The sequence below is a fragment of the Harpia harpyja genome, chromosome 6, assembly GCF_026419915.1.
Source record: "Harpia harpyja isolate bHarHar1 chromosome 6, bHarHar1 primary haplotype, whole genome shotgun sequence".
NCBI classification, from domain to species: Eukaryota; Metazoa; Chordata; class Aves; order Accipitriformes; family Accipitridae; genus Harpia; species Harpia harpyja.
This window is the reverse complement of record NC_068945.1, coordinates 69,521,411-69,538,293: the sequence shown is the minus strand read 5'-3', so window position 1 is coordinate 69,538,293 and position 16,883 is coordinate 69,521,411. Positions and strand designations below refer to the sequence as shown.

At 43.5% G+C, this 16,883-nt stretch overlaps 1 protein-coding gene across 5 annotated transcripts; it reads left to right on the top strand.

Annotated features, from left to right (window-relative positions):
* The first annotated feature begins 109 nt into the window (after positions 1–109).
* On the top strand, positions 110–15,686 carry SMKR1 (small lysine rich protein 1). 5 transcript variants are annotated; one of them, XR_008235607.1, is made up of 4 exons: positions 7,969–8,876; positions 9,336–9,393; positions 11,027–11,353; positions 11,935–12,089. XR_008235607.1 is itself a non-coding variant. In XM_052789992.1 (3 exons), exons 1-3 carry the CDS (start codon positions 184–186, stop codon positions 12,163–12,165), a joined length of 282 nt encoding a protein of 93 aa, XP_052645952.1. In that variant the 5' UTR covers positions 110–183; the 3' UTR covers positions 12,166–15,686. The 5 variants fall into 5 exon arrangements, 3 of the variants coding, with proteins under 3 accessions (XP_052645952.1, XP_052645954.1, XP_052645953.1); XR_008235606.1 differs by having other exon boundaries at positions 9,573–11,353; XM_052789992.1 differs by lacking the exons at positions 7,969–8,876; positions 9,336–9,393; positions 11,027–11,353 and adding exons at positions 110–202; positions 3,678–3,709 and having other exon boundaries at positions 11,935–15,686.
* Positions 15,687–16,883: the final 1,197 nt, after the last annotated feature.

Below are 16,883 nucleotides of genomic sequence, written 5' to 3'. Positions count from 1 at the left end.
ACGCAGACACCCCTGAGTAGGCAACTGCCATCTTTTTGGAGGTCATCCCTTTCCTGTGACTTCTCGGAGACCATACAGCATCAACGGACCTGCACAGAAGCCACGGAGCAGGTTCCAGTGTCACACTAGTGGCAGTGTCGAGAGTGAGCTTATCTGGTCTTTACTGCAGATTGACACCAGTGTATGAGAGCTCAGAGTCCAGGTCTGTCTCTTAGCTTGGTTCATGCATGTAAGTTTGTTGTAAGAGTATCTCAACTGTGAAAGGTTTTCATCTCTCCTGAATGCACCACACTGTGCCTAATTTGTTTTCATTTATTCATTTATGGTTGTCTGATAATGTGCTTCAAACACCCTACTGCCTACTTCCCTAATGAAGCTGAAAATAAGAAATACGTGGCACTGTCCATGATAGTCTCAATCAGAGGTGACAGGTTGACTTGGTCAAAGGAGACGACGTTACCTCTTGTGCCTGGGCTGGCGTTGCTGCTGCTGGGATTACACAACCCGATTTACAGAGGTTTGCTTCCACAACTGACAGTTTTTGCTTTGTTCACCAAGGATAATAATCCATTACCTTTTCACCGCTACGCTTTCCTCCACCATTCTGTTCACTTACCATTTGTATTAGAGTAAAATGATCGGTAAGCCGTGCAGTGTTTAGAGCTGTAGAGGAGGTTGACTGCCACATTTCTCTCCACCTGATTGTTTTTGAAGGATAATTACTGCAGATAGCTTGCTTTAGCATTTCTAACCCCGAAGGAGATAGCAAATGCCACATTAAATAACCTAATTTTTACACAGCTTTTCGGTTATTTGGGGGAATGTTTGTGCCAAGTCTTAAAGTGGGGAGGGAAAGGCTTTGGTTAACACTTTATTGCCATCATACGAGGAAAAGAGCAGACACGGTGGTCCATAACTTTCAGAATGAATAGCATATTGAGCTGTAAACTTTCTAAAGGTCCATGCAAACGCTACACTTGGCTAAAGCTGCGTTGCACGAGTATGGCAGCCAAAGGTAAGGTGGAAGCCCCTGTGAGCTGACCTGCTGAATGAATCTCAGCCCTTAGTACCGTGCAGGGTGACAGTCCCTTCTCCTCGGCCAACGGCGCTACCTGAGGGTTGCACTGGAAAGGCGAGCTGGGCTTCACAGTACTTTCTTTAGTATTATGACAGAGCCTGCAAACTATAATCTTTCTCTACAAAATTTTATCAGTCCAGCACAGGGAATCCTGGATCTAACCTCCCCGTGGCCATGAAACCAGGAGTTCGGCTTTTGTCAGAGAAGCATGTGTTCATATAGTGCAGGCAAGCACTTAGGCCATACTGTTATTGATATATCAAGCACACAAGTGATAAAATCACAAGTAGTTGTTATGACAGGATTTGTGCTTATTGCTGTGGAATTAAACTGAGAATGTTTCCTTAATGGGATTTGTAAAAGGTGTTTTTCATAGAAATAGCATTAGTAAACCTGCTCACCTTTTTAAATATGCTTTTGTTCAAAATAAACCAGAGCAACTTTTAAAGCACATACATTTACTTAAGCTTTTTTCTTCCTGTGCCTTAATTTAAATGCTTCCTTTGCTACTCTTTTTGTTTTTAAAGGACAAAAACATCCCCCCCAAACCAACCCAGAAACTCAGCTCTCACCCCTGCACATATCCACTCTGTCTCTGCTGAGGAAAGGCCTTCTGTCTGACATACTTTGGATGGTCTATTCTGATGTATCTATAGAACTCTAAAAAAGAAAAACAGAATTATGGGCTGTAGATGTCTTCACAGTATTTGTGCTTGTTAAAAAGTAAAAAGTTATTTAAAAATAAATAAAGCCTCTCCAAGCAGTAAGGCATGAAAAACAGACACACAATCTATAATGGAAGCATGGTGCTGTCTTCAGGGATCCCAGAACTAGGAGAGCTCTGTAGCTCCAGACAAGTCATTTCAGCATCAGTACTTTAGCTCCCTTTCTAAAATATGGCACCTAGCATTTCCCTATGTTCCCTAGAGCCTACTGGTAGTAAATAAACTAAAGATTAAATAAACACAAATAAATCAACAAACCTCTGCTAAAGATGGCAGACATCTGAAGGGTCTGTTAAATATTTAAGTAGTAGAAATGCAGTACAAATACTACTATTTTCAGCACGTACTAGAGTCCAGAGCCCAGCACTAGCTGGAATGTTCAGGATTTTCTCTGTGATATTTTGTCTCATACTTTCCTGCCAAATGTGCTATTTCCCCCTCAGGCCAGGGTCCTGGGAATTTAGCTGTACCTCAGTGTAGTATCATGTATCCTGACACAAGGGACACCTCTCCAGCACTGTTGGTTCCTTTTTTCCTCCCTTCACGTGGTGACCCCACACTGAAAGAGTCTGGAGTGGTTTTTTCTGGTTAACTGTATTACACTCCTTGCTTTATGATTCGTCTGGTATTCTCTGTTTTAGAGTGATTTAGAAAGCAATCTAATTCCCCAACAACTAAGTGTGAATGTAAAGGAAGTACTATCAATGTATCCAAATCCTTTTAGTCTTAATAAACTAAGGCCATGAAGGTAAGTGTTTCTTCAAGGGGAAAAGGGAATGAATTAATGAATTATTAAAGAATCACAAGCTTAGAAAAGCCCTTGGTATTTGGCTCAAAACTTTTTCTTTCCCCCCCCAAGTGTTTCTTTCCCACAATGTTTATGTCAGAAAAAAAATAACCAGTACATACACAATGTACATTTTTCTACAGTTTATGTTTAAATTGTGCTTCATATAAGTTTTCCACGGCTTTTCAGTGCCTTCTGTTTTTTACTGAGGTAAACAGAAATACAAATTCTTACCCGAAAGTCTGTGTGGTAGAGGATGGTATAAACTGTTATCTTTGAATACTATTTATTATTTCCACCACTACCACCAAAAGTTATGTTTCCTAGAGATATACCTCTGTATAAAACCTGAACCTCTGTGTAAAAAAGTAACTAGGGAAAGGTAGACCTTTTAACTTAAATATTTGTGTCTCATCACATTTGTCACAAAGACTGTACTTCTTCTATTGAGGTGTGCCATATTTAGTGAGGGTTTCTTCTGGAAAGCTGGAAAACGTGGGTTTCAGTTCACGCTGATAAAAACTGCTGGCCTCACTACGGGCTGCACAGCTCTCTGCATGGCAGCTGTGGGGCTGAAGTGCCAGTTTAGCAGGCATAGAGGGAACCTCTATTTTAATAAGTTTATTCCACTTACTTACTTACAAACAGATGTGGGGAATTCAAACAATGTAATACTCCAAAGACTCTCCCTCAAGGTGTTTGAGCAGTGTATTAAGTGAGGCCCCTCTAGAAAACTCCCTTACCCGTACTTCTGACAGTCCCAGATGCTGCTTCTCTAGCAGTGCTAGAAAAGACTCCATCCTCCTATTGCACTTCTCAGACTGCAAGCAGGTAGCAGTTTAAAACTTCATTGCTTCACAGTGAGGATTTTCTTTTCCTTAAAAAAAAAAAAAAAATCTCAAAAGAGCTAGGAAGCAGCAGTTATGGAATAACCATTTTGATGTATACCAAGAAAGTTTCACATGGTTTCTGTACAGCTGAAGGAACATCTGTTATCTTACCCCAAACATGACTGTTGATTCCAGGAATGCTCAAGTGTTCTCAGTTTCTGTTGTAACTGGTATACACAGAGGTGTTTTTCTTTCAGCCTGCAGGTGGTTGCTGAAAGTTTTGCTGTCGGTAAGTCATTTTCTTCAGTATCTCAGTACAGACTCTTCTATTTTTAGCCTTGTTTTCTAGGGATATAAGGCACATGCAATTACGCTGTTAGTTTCTCAGTCCTCTATAAGCAACTTTCGAATGGGTTAGCTAATTTCATGCAAATTTCAGTGAAGGATAAAAGGCCTCAAAGACACGAAGCTCCTTTCGGAGTTGTGAAAGTTGGCAGCTAGGTAGAGAGCAACCCTATTAACTCCCCAACTGAGGCAAAGGCAGGGGGAATTCAGCCTTGATCCATTCGGTCCGGCAGAAAGCAGCGGGCCAGTTAGTGCCCGCGTGATGGCCAGAGATCTGCGTGTGTCTGGCAGATGCTGGGATGAGTCCGCAGCTGCCTTGTGCGCTGGGCTGGGGGAAAGAGGAACTCTGTTCTGCAGGGCATGGGGAAGGCTTACGGTTAGCACCGGGAAAAGACAAGGAGGAGAGGGCTGAGCTGCAGAGTGCTGCAGGGAAAGGACGCAAATCTGTATGACACTGGGTTTCATTAATTCCACATCTTATGGAACAACCTGTTAAAAAAAGATATTGTCAATTTGTTGGAGTAAGGAATGTAAGACATTATGTTTCCATACACAGACATGCTTCCCAGTAGCCATTCAATTCTCTATTTGTATGTGGTTCCCTGTCTGTGGCTATACATTTTCTTGTCTCTCTGTGAAAATGGCCATAACCAAATATCCCTTCTTTCTCTTATGTGAATATTTCCATAAAAATAATGATACTGAGATGTCCTGGCCTCACAGCTGTCAGACCTAAAGCACTCTTTATTTATCCGGTTGTAACTAAAGCAGTGACTTCATGAGGCCAGGTTTATTATACTCTTCATTTGCAGAAACTTCCCTTAATTATTTATCAAAAGCCTTGCATGTGTAAACAATAGCTTGTTTTGTAGCCAGGTCCAAGCATCTTTACAAAATAGCAACAGTTGACTGCACAGGCTAATTTTTGTCTCCTTGATCTAGTATTTCAGACATGCTTGTCACTACTGTTACTTCTTTGTAGCCTCAATAGTTAGTATAATGTGGTCTCTTGCCAGTTGTTCTTGCTAAAAGGAGATAAGGAGTATAATTATGATTGCATCATTTATGCCATGTGGTTTGTTAATAAAAATTACACAAAATCATTTTTCGCTGAACACAGTAAAAATCAAATATTATTTTTTCATTATTTCTTTCATTATCCATCCCAAGACCCATTCAAAAGAGTTTTACTTAGAAAATCTGCAGACCTCCTTTCTGACCTACGCTACCAAGCCTTTCCATATTCTCTCTTGGTCTTTTGTTTCTTTCACTGTCTTTTTTGGCTCCTTCTGATCAGGTACCAGGATTCCTCTGAGATTCTCCTCAGCAGTGAGTTTTCTTCTGGCAGGGCTATATTAATCTCAAATAGCTAACTGATTCAGTTGTCTGTGGCCTCTTAGAGACAGGAAAGGGAGAGAAGAGGAAGAATAGGAGCTGCTTTAGTAAACTTAGCCACTGAAAACAAGACTCAAACCACAGACGTGCCTAGAACCACCAAAGACCAAGGCCCTGCACCTTTTCAAATGGCAAGGAACCTCTTTACTCTGCAATTCATCCTCCACATCGCCCTGACAATGGCCTATGAAACAGGGTAACAGTATCCCTCGTTTCCCTTCCCCTCTAAATATAAAGAAGTTCAGCTGCTCCAACATTTAGTCTGAGCAGAAGAGAGATAACATGCTCATTAGCCTCAGTGAAGTTTGATACTCCTCACTGATCAGAAAGCAATTCCCTCCGAACAGCACATTCTCCTGGATCCCACTCAGAGCAACAGAGAACAGTCACAAGGGAAAAAAGGCTGGTATTTTTCTAGACAAAACAAACACCCATGATAAGTAAAAGAATCTGCGATGTATGTTTTCTACGCTGAATGTCTTATCGCTTGTTCCTGAAAACATGTAACACGTCCAGATTACAAGAGAGAAGTTTTTTTCCACTGGATTGAGAAAGAGGTCTGTGTCATATTCACAGTAACGGCATTCAGCTGGTCAGGCACTCAAACACATTACTTTGGAAAGAAAAAATGGTGTTTTCCATTAGCTCAATCCCTTTCTGCTCAAGGCAAATAAGTCTAATGGTTTCCACCCCGTGTTTCAAAATTGCTTTTCAAAACATCCTCCTCAGCAGCATCTCGCTCTCTGCCAACGCCCACGCTTAGCCACGATGTCAGGTGATGACCCAGCTGATATTATTTCCAAAGTTTCCTAGTCTCATTTCTCTATCCAACCTGCGCTCCTGGCTCAACTTTCCCTCTTGATGAAAGGGATAATCATCAGACTTGTATTTTGCCAAGGAGTGCATTTGCTCTGTGCTTTCTTTATTCCTGAGCTCCTCCTCTAGTAACCACCTGGTGCATTTTGCTGTTGCACTCATTCCTGTCATTTAGCCTTCTTTTGATGTCTAGTCTACATGCAGTGATAATTATTTTCCTTCAACAGTTTTCTTCTGACCACCTTCTTCCTTTCTTTCACTGATACCTTTTTTTCTCTTAATGTTTTATTAGGCTATTGTTTTCTTTGTTGTTCCATCTCTTCTTTTGTTCTCATTTCTGGGAGGAGTTCTGATCATTCTTCATTAAACTGTGTTTTACTCAGTCACCTGTCTGGCTCATTCTCTATATCCACTTCTATTTTCATGCTGAAATACTGTCCTTGCAAACATTTCTGCCACTACAGAGTTGTTCTGTCCCCCTTCAGTATTTGTACATTTGCAGCCAAGTATGTCCACTCTTCTATCAGTATTAAAAAAGCTCCTTTACAGAGTCCACATACCTTCTAACCACCGCATCACTTCACAGTGTCCAAAGCAACAGCTGAATGCTTGTTAATCATTATAATTCTGTGAGATGGAAATTTGTGTTTGTAATAAACCCAACAATCTCTGTAGCTTCCAGGAAGAGGGGAAGAGTGGGAAAGATCGTTGGATATTTTTGTAAATCAGATTTACAGTCCTCTACCCACAGTCCCTTCCAATGCTGATTTATTTAAATGCCTGTACATAGCAGACTATAATTTGTACAAACTTCATACCAGGGGAGAAAACAAAGGTTGGACAGCTGTTATGTCCAATAGGGAAATTAAAAAGTAAAGGCATCTCTATTCCCAGAAGTGTTATTTTAAAAAAGAAATTACATGTTGGTCTTCAGTACTTACCATTGTATTAAAATTATGAGTCTTTCTGCTATTTGAAACTTATTTTATAGCCTCCAGTTCCCATAATTAAGAGAATCCTTGTTTTTGTTAAAAGTAATCGTTCTGAAACAAAGCTGTCTTCCTACAGGTTCATGTCCTACTGCCCTTAAAAACTGCTCCGTCCTCCCCATGTCCTACTGCCCTTAAAAACTGCTCCGTCCTCCCCACTGCAACGACAGCACATGCCCCTGCCAAACAGCCCAAAGATGGGCAGAGCTGGGTTAACGTTTCCTCGGCAGAGACATTAATAGTGTCTCTCTCCCACATTCTGTGCCGCTGACGATTTTCATGAAATGCATAGGGAATTCATGTAGTCGAACTCTTACTTCTGTGTCAATATTGGTTGGAATTGGCCAACCGGCTCAGAAGTTATTGCAGACGGACTGATGGGCAAGCCCCATTTCCTTAGGAAACCTCACTAAAATCAAAAGCCCTCCAAGCTCCTACCTGTCAAGATTTGGAAGAAGAGCTTTAAAATATGATGAAGTGCATCCTATGGGCTTACGTACCAGAGAGCAGATTTAGAGAGCTTAATGTTTGAGACAAAAATAAAGCCATGATCTAGGCAGACTCATTGATGTGTTGGAGTTTGGCAACAGTATAATTATGAGCTATTTTTTCTACAGGGCGATTCAGCTCCTGATATTTTTCACTTCTGCTGTTTGATTTTTAGCACTTTGCAAGTGAAAGCCTGGTGCTGAGGGATGCAGGAGAGACACCTGCCTCCCATTCTTTCTCCAAAGTTTAATAAAAAAGGGTATTTATGAGAATTAGTACACTGTCTGTGAAAAAACTGTTGTCTAAAGATGGAGCAGGGCACTGAAATGAACCCTTCAGCCGCGTGCTCCTCCCTCCCACCCCTCCACCGCTTTCCTGGGTCTCAGACCTCAGCTTAACTTTAACTGCTGTATGGGGATTTAAAACACCCAAACTCTATCACATGTAGTTTTAGGTGCCTGCTGTGCAAAAGCGTGGCTCTCAGAGGAGGCAAAAGCAGAGGTTGTTTTTTCAAATGTTTCTGTGGTAAAGGACGCTGGGTCAGCTGGTTAACCAAAGAGAACCCCCCTGCAATAGCAGAGAGGACGAAGGCGTGGGCTGCGCCTCCCTCAGCACGGGCAGGAAGCCCGAGGCACAACACCCCGAGGCCATTTGCTCACAAATAACCCGAATATTCATTTAACGGTCTACCAAACGCCGATCTTTCCCATAACCTCTGAAAAGCACAACTTCCTTCCCTCCTCCTCTCAGCTGTAAGTTGTTGTGGTATTTCTTCCCCCCTCGCCTCCCTACGACCTTTCGCTGGTGGTTTTGGCTGACGGGTGGGGTAGGGCAGGCCCCTTTGTGCTTTGTTTCTTGCCCGGCTCCCTCCGAGCGCGGAGGGCGGCCGCAGCTCCCCTCAGCCCCGGACAGGCTTTTCCCGCCCTTTTCCTCAGGCGGCCGTTGCGACCGCAACGGTCACGGGCTAGCGCGCGGTGCGCACCGACCGCCGGCAGCGGATTGGACGAAGGGAGGTGCGTCCGCGGCAGCCCCCGCCCCTCTCCTCTTGCCCGCCTTCCGCTGCGCATGCGTGGAGTGGGGAGGCGGGGGCGGGTACCATGGCAACGCGGCGCGGCAGGTAAACGAGGGGAGATCGCGTCTGGCGGCGGCGGCCGTGGCCGTGAGGGGAGACCGGCACCGGCACCGGGAGCGGGACCGGGACCCGCCGCAGGGAGAGCGGGGGCTCCTGTGGGCTGCGCTTAAGCGTTGTGTTTTTATTTCTGGGGCGCTGTGTCTCCGCGACACCGGCGCCTCTCACCCAGCGGGGGGAAGGCTGTGGAGAACTGGTTGTCTTTTCACGCGGGGGAAGCTCTCCCTAGCTTCGTTTCTTCTGCCCGTGCAAAAGGAGAAAAAGAAGGCTGTGGGTGCTGTGGAGATGGGGAGGTAAGGTCCTGCCTGTGCTACACGGGGTGTCCTGCAAGCAGGGGATGGGGCTCGGTGGGGGCCCGGAGCAGCCTGGCAGGGCTGCCGTGAGCTTGGGGCTCGGCAAGTGCCTTTTGCAGGTCGCTGACACCGAACTGAGGTTCAGGCTCTCCTTTTTTTTTTTTTTTTTTTTGCCTGTCTAGTCTTGCGTTGTTAGAGTAAATCTCGAGAGCTTTGCTGAAAAGCTCAGAGTCCTGGAATCTGGCAGAAAAGCTCAGAGTCCTGGAATCTGGCGGTTAGTACATGACTTCACAGGTGATTGTCTGCAAAGAAATGCTTTTAGATATGACACACCTCGACCTGTTTTTGCAAGGGACTAACTTTATTTTCTTCTTTTTCCCCTTTAACTCTAAAGGTTAGGAGGGAATGATACTAGTGCTTTGCACAGTATGTAACCCACTGCGTGATTGTGTCTTGCAGGGTCCATCTTCAGGGTTTGACGTGGAGTCCCACCGCTCAGTAAGATGACATAGCCATGGTAATACAGGTTTGACTCTTCTGAAGAGTATTGATAATGCTTTTTAAGGAAATGGAGTTAATATCCAAAAGGTTCCTTCCCAAGGTTGCAGGACATAAACTGAACCGCCCAAATTTACTTTGTGTGCAAGTATGCACGTGATTCTGATTTTTAGCTTTTCTTGTTGTTCTTGGCTACAGGCTGTAAAATTTTGCACACATCCTATAACGCCTCAAATCTTATTGCTTGTGGTGAATGAAAATGCTGCACAAACATGGATTTCCCAGTGCTTTTGAAGATTTTTCAGATGTCGTGCTGGACTGTAGTTTAAAAACTCAGAAATCATGGTGGGAAGTCTGATCGGTGTGAGTCCTGCCTCTACACACTGAAAAAGAACTGCATTCTGCTCAGCATCACGCATCCTTTGGTTGCCTGGTAAATCCATAAGAAATCCCGGGGTCATCAGCTGGTGCACCAAGCATTGGCTCTGGCACTGCCGTATGTGCACGTACACGCACAAGGTGTCACTTCTGACAGCATTCGTGATGCTGTGCTGTAGCTTGTTAGTTTCCCATGCTTTGGGAACCCCTGCTCTAGGTTGTGCTCAAATGTGCGAGCTGACTGCAGACTACAGCTTACCGATGCTGTGTTTCATGAGAGACGGGAAACAGAAGACAAGACAGTTGCTGACAATGACTGAGAACGTTTAAAGCCTAGAGGTCAGAGGTATCTGCTGCAGAGGGACAGCAGAAGCAGTAAGGCTGCTCTAGACAAAAGGCATTTCCTGGTTCTCACTGCAGACTTGGACAACGGTTTGCCCTTACCTGTAAGCACCTTTTTTATTTTGAAAGATAAGCTACGGGCCAAATTCTGACCAGGAACCTAATTGTGCTTACAAAATCTGCCAGAGACCCTGCTGGGAGTGCGTAAGCAGGGAGTGAGATTCAGGTGACTAGCTGAAAAAACTGACATAAGCATCTACTCTGTGAAGTGTGCACATTCCAGCACATGAAGTATTCAACAAATTCTATCCAATTAAGGTCTGCAAAAAAGGCTTGTCACCTTCTCTAATGTATGTCTGCGTTCAAGTAGTTTGCAGTCTGCATGACTGAAGGTTTTAGGAAACAATCTGCCACCAGCTGCAGCTTGCACTCTGTCTTTTCTGTCTTTTTGCCTTCTGTGGATAGTGGTTCTCTTTGTTTTATATAGAAATCTTGTTGGTTTTTTTTTCTTTTTCTTTACCCTTACATATTCCTTCACATTGTGGTCCTGGCTGAAGATTGTACCTCTGACTCTGTTCTCATACCTCAGAGCACAAACGTTTGTCTCTTTTGCACTTAACAGTACTGAGCTGGAAAGGGACTCTTTAGAATCGATACCATGAAAAATATGCTACATATACTGCCTTCCCCTAGTTTATGCCCAACTGATAGTTACATGTGGCCTTTCTGGCTGTATCTGTGCTAATTCTTCCTAATGAAGTGCTTGGATCTGTTTAATTACAGTGTGCAAAACCAGGCAAATAACAGAAATAGATGGGCATAAAGTGACTTGGTGTGTACTGAAAGTGCTCTTGGCATTGGACCAGAGATCAAATACTTTCAGTCACTCGCAATGTGTAAATACTCCCGTTTGGCCTTTTCTCTGGGACTAGCTGTCACTCCATCCTCGATGTTCCTGGGATGCTGCCCACCTGCTGGCTCCGTGTTGCCATCACCATTTTCCTGCCTACACAGCAGCAATGAGAGATCTCTCTGGCTCCCTGACCCGGTTTCTGTTGCTCAATACCTGGAGGCAGCATCTTCCATGTAGGCACGCTCCGGGCTTGTTGCGAGGAGTGGCCAGGATGGGTGAGAAAACAATCCAGGGAGTGAATCACTCTGGCAAATCCCTCTTGGAGGCAAGAGGCTGGGTGTTCAGGCACCAACGCTAATCAGCTGGAGTTAACAGGAGTGGTGTTTTGGCCTGCTCCAAGGCTTGGGTGAGTCTTGGCAACACCTCCTTACCTACAGAATGGCAGAGCTGCTGTTTAGATTTGTGTTACTGCTAGTGGTCGAAGAGCAACAGTATCACAGCCTTGAAAAGGCCACAGCTGTAGAAGGGAGACCTGCTTTTCTGGTTTATGATCCAGAGTCACAAGTAGACACACAGTAGTGGGTGAGCACACAACATAGGCTTAGTTTACTTCAGGATCGTATCGTAATGCACTGATTAAAAAATCAATTGAAAAGAATGTATGATTTCCATTGTGCACAAACCTTTTTTAGCCAGAGAGAAGCACAGGGGAACACTAATTAGCTCTGTCTGATGACTTTAAAGATTCTTACAGCCCATAGAGCAAATATGGATTTGGTGAAAGTGTATTAATGCTTGTGAGTCCGTATATAAAATCACCACAAAATACAGGAGTCTGTGGTGAGGGGCTCTGAGCTAATACTGCAAGCCCGGACTAAGATGCAATGAAACAGCTGTTCCGGGATGTCTTGGGATCCTCTACCCAGAAGTGAGACAATAAAGACGCAGAACTAACTGAGCGGTTTTGTGGTCTTTTTCTCTCTGCAGGCAGCTAAAAGTAGCAAACCCAAGTGTGGCAAAGGCAAAAGCTCCAAAAAGAAAGCAAAGAAGGTGGTGAAGGAAGTGGATATCCTCAGCCCAGCTGCCATGCTCAACGCTTACTACATCTGTCACAATGCCCCTGCCTGCCTGGAGTTCCGGGGCTTTCCCTGGCCTGGGTCCCCCAAAAAGAAGGGGAAGAAAAAAAGTAGCCGGGTGGCTGGAAAGCAAAGGACTTAGTGAAAACCAGGCTGCCCAGTGAAGAAGAGACTTTTTTGTGGATTAGACTTGTACTGACCTCTCCAGTGGTTAGCTCAAATATTTTGCCATAATCACTGTTGTGTCTGTACAAAGACACTCTTATAGCTCAAGCATAGAGTGACAAATGGTAAGTGACACTGTGCCATTGTAATTTCAGCTGTGGCCCTTCACCCTCCAGTTCTGTGTGGAATAAAGCATTGCGCCTCAGCAGTCTGAAGGGTTTGTAGTGGGGTTTGCTTTACCCATACCGCTGCTGTTCTTTTACGGATGGGACATGCACCCCCACAGCGTTGGTGTACCTCCAGCTGGTTTAACCAGCGCTGGTGGAAACTTGAGCTCAGAAAGGGGATACCATGGTAAGACTGACAGTGTTAAGGATGATTTCTATAACATTGGCTTATCTGTCCGAGAGTCACCCAGTGCTCCCCCCCCTTGGGTCAACGGACCCCTGCGATGCCATCTGTGTAGCTGCGTGATTCACCTCGTTCTGAAGAAAATGGCTACATTCGGTCAGACAAGCAGTACTTGAAGCTCCAGTGAATTACCAGCAGCTCTCCTTTGGCTGTAGGTAAAATCTAGACATCTAGCTTGGATGTTGTTAGTGATGCTGTTAGACACAGTTAGAGGTGATGATGAACCCCCGCCCCCAGGTCTCCTCTTACAGTAATCGGTCTTAGTCCAAACATCCTGGCTGGACACCACAAGCTTTGTGTTACGATTCAGTTTTTTCACTCCATTTCCTCCAGATGTATTTAATGCAGCCCTTGGTCAATTGTGAAGCAGCATGTCAAGTGAAGCTGTACATCCCTCCCAGATTCTTACGCTGACTGGAAGGATGCAGTGGAATGACTGCGAAGGGTGAGGATGTGTCCTGAACTGTTGCAGGCTGTGGAGAGATGGGAAGGAATAAAAGAGGGCTGAAATCTTGCAGGAGGAGTTGGGAAAAGAGAATGCGCAATGGGCTAGAGCTACTATAAGGGGCGATGTCCCAGTTCTCTAGGATACCTGAGGGACTGTGAGCACGCAAGACTGCTCTCTACAGCAAGCAGCACTGTGACGTGCACAGGAAGTATCACATCAGAATTTCAGTTGGTTTCTCAGGGCTGAACATCTGCAGTGCCGGTCCAGCAGAGCAGCGAGCTGGATCTCAAGGTCATTTCTGATTGACTTAACTGCAGGAGGAGGTGCAGCACCTTTCCAACTTGCATGTAACTTTATGTTATGGATAACAGAAGAGTCAATTATAATGTGATTGACCCAAACCAATAAAGGCCTCTAAGGCTTTATGCTGTTTCTCCAGCTTAAAATGTTCCCTCTGTGAAGAGGTCTTCACCAGGTAAAATCATAGTTTTGTGGCATTGCTTGTAGGCCAACTACTGTCATGTAGGCTACTGCACTACTCCACTGTATTTGTTTCATCTACATGTCAACAAAGTCATGGTGGATATCGTTTCCTTGCTAATTAGTCTGCAGTTGGCATGTTCTGCTGAATCAGAGATATGGTTTGCAGTACCAGTTTGTTGTATGTTGTGCATCAGCGTGTCTTCCTCACCATTTACTCGTGTTCTTTCTTCCCCATCACCCCACCAGGAAGTCTCTGGTCACAGCATACACTTGCAACTATTTCCTCCAAGTATCAGCGTTCTAAAGCAAGAGATGTCTTGCAACCTCTGCATTTAGCATCTGGAGCTAAATGTTTAAAAAAAAAAAAAAAGTAAAAAAAAAAAATTTCTTTTTTGTATGATATATTTACTACCCAGAGCTTTAAGGGACAGATGTTTCTGAGTGCTGAGGTAGGAACTACTTAACATCATGGGGCATCCCCCCACCATCGCTGTCGGTTTGGGTCCCAGGGTCTGTTTGCAGGAGAAGTTGAAGAGCAGTACAATCTCTTGCCAAGATGAAGAACCCAGTTTAACAGCAATTGCACGCAGAGCAGGTGTTTGGGGAAGTGACTTCCCTCTGGGCAACTTATCTCCAGCTACCTATCGCAGCATCATGTGCAGTTTCCTCTGAAGCAGCTGTTATCTGACCAGGTGGGAGACAGCGTGCCACACAAGACAGGCAAGTGGTCTGATCTGATACAACGGTTACAAGTAGGAGAAGCCATTTTTACATCTATGATAGACTGGAGCTACAATGAGTTAAAGACTCCAAAGCAAAATTTTAGTATGCAAAAATTACTGCAACAAATAATGAAATATCATTGTATGTTTTCTGTTTAAAAAAAAAAAAAATCTGATTTCTGCATGATGCAGTTGAGCACATCAGATGGTGACCAACAAAGTGCAAAGGACAAAGACTCTGCTTTCTAGTGTATCTGAAAAGTTGCCATTCATTTCTTTGACAACAGATGAAAAATGAGACACTTTTTTTTTTTTCTTTTTCCCTTTTACCTCTCTCATGCCTTGATCCATCTCAGTTTTGCGTGTAATTCAGGCTCCCCAGTTGTTAATAAAGACCAACAGATATCTCTAAAGAAAAGTTTGGACTTCAAATGGCTCGATTCCCTATTTGAATGTGTTGCTTAAGAGTGCTGCAGGCTGTGCTGCTGACTTCTAAGGGAGAGTCTTTGGCTCAAGTGGATGTGACTTTACAGGGAGTCTCTGCTGCTGTGGGATGACACTTGCAGATATTTCTGTTTTATCACAACCTGTGAGAGTTTGATTCTGTGACGAGCTTTTCTGCCTGCTGGGGTACAGAACTTACAAGCTGAGTTTATGATGAATAAAGCCTGTTCTGCTCAAATCCACAAAGAATCTTTTGAGGGGAAACTGCAAGCTGGAGAGGCCTTTTGCTTTATGGGCATAGTGCAAGGGAACTTCGCAGTGTTATGTGCGTCATCTCTTGCAGGGAGTTACATTTTTCTAGTATTAGGGCTTCCTTCGTTTTGCTGTTACCAAGCAGTCGTGCGCAGTGTGCTGCTTTGGGTACGCGAGGTTAACGTTTCCTGTAGGAAGTTGTATACTAAAGCTCTGCTGTTTAAAAATACACTGGATGTTGATGTGCATGTTTGTGGGTGGGGCGCAGCGGTGGGGAGGGGAGAGTCACAGGACTGTTATGTGATGTGATGGCTATATATATATAAAAAGTTTAAAAAAAGATATTATTCACCACATTTGGTATTAGAAAATTTCAGGCTGTATGTGAGCAGCTTCCCTTCTTTACTCTTTCCTTCAGTAAGCATTTCTGTATTGCCTGGTATCTCCTAGCACATTATTTGCATATTAAGAAAAGCATTGTGGATCTTTATGATGCATAAGAAAGGCTTGAGAAGTGGCATGTACCCTTTTGTCTCATTTCTTATTTTAAGAAATGCCCTGGCTATTACTTCCCAACTTCAGGGGAGGATAGCTGAGGACTCTTTTGCTCATAAATGGTATCTCCATGATGAAGAGGTTGCTATGGTGAATTTTTAAAGAACTTTCATCCAAAAGGCATATTAGATGTTGGCAATAAATGGCACCAGCAGAAGTAAATAAAAGTTTTCCGTAGGTTAATTCCTGTCTTATTTGCTCATTTTCCACTTTCTTTTTCCTCACTGCCATTTCAGATATCCTCCGTGAACAAAGAGAGTCCAATTTTACTGTCATTTTTATAAGCCCCTCCCTTTCAAGCTTTCTGTTTATTTAAAAAAAAAAAAGGCACAAGTCATTTTTTTTTCTCTCTCTTTTTCTAGTAATTGCCATACAAAAGACCAGAAGGAACAAAAGATTAGAACTTACAGAAATGGTTGCTCTCTGAGACATGCTGTCTAGGTTCCATGACACCTGCAAGGATCGATGTCTTCCCTTTCAGATACTGGGATGGTTTTGTTACATCCTAGTGCATTATCCACTTATATAATTATCCAGTTAATGGTAGTTTTCTGGAGGTATTTGGTGAATTTGGGAGTCCTGCTTCTTGCAGATCCTTTTGATGTCCCCTTAGAGGAAGTTTATAGGGCCTTCCCACCCCGACAGGCTCAGACCATAGGTTAGTCGTAAGAGAATCCTGGGGAGAAAATACCTTTTTCCTTGACTTTTTTTGGTTTAAGCTGCACATAATTTTGTTAAAGGTAAGAAATATTTAGTTATTTTAAAATAAAATAGAGTCCTTGAAGTCTGCATTGTTCCTTCTAGGTTATTGCTATATGACTTCAGGAGAAACAACCAAAGGGATTTTTTTTATTTACTGTTAAGGTCTGATATATTAACCACTAAGCTAAAGCAAACTGCATGTGAAATGTTTTTTATGCAAAAGACTGGCTTAGTATCAGCATTTCTCCCAATTGTCTTCTAGCTGTAATTGGCACTAAAAGAGAGAAATGTTTAAGAAAAATGAGGAAAATATTTAATGCAACACATGGTTACAACGGCTTCTGTGGAACAGCCGTGACTATATGCCATGAAGGGAGCAGTTTGCTCTTCAGTGGAAATACTTGAAGCAAATGCTTTAAAAGTTCACCTGCAATTACTGCTGAACGTTAGAATATCTTTAATAGCTGAAATTGCAAGCGATAGGCCAAGTGCTCCTACAATCTAAAAGAAAGCTCTTTTTTAATGTTAGCAGGTAGACCAGAGTACACGGATCACACAAAGAAAGCAAAAATACTTAATGATGTTTGGTGCAAGCTGAAAATTACATTTAACTTCAGAAAATCTTTTTCTCTCCCGGGTGATTCAAGTAGGTCATACATCTCTTGGGGGTACTTTTTC

Bases quoted from the DNA above. Each gene is read 5' to 3' on its own strand.
- SMKR1 (XM_052789992.1), top strand. The intron at 3,710-11,934 runs GTAAGTCATTTT...TTCTCTCTGCAG, and splicing joins TGCTGAAAGTTTTGCTGTCG to GCAGCTAAAAGTAGCAAACC.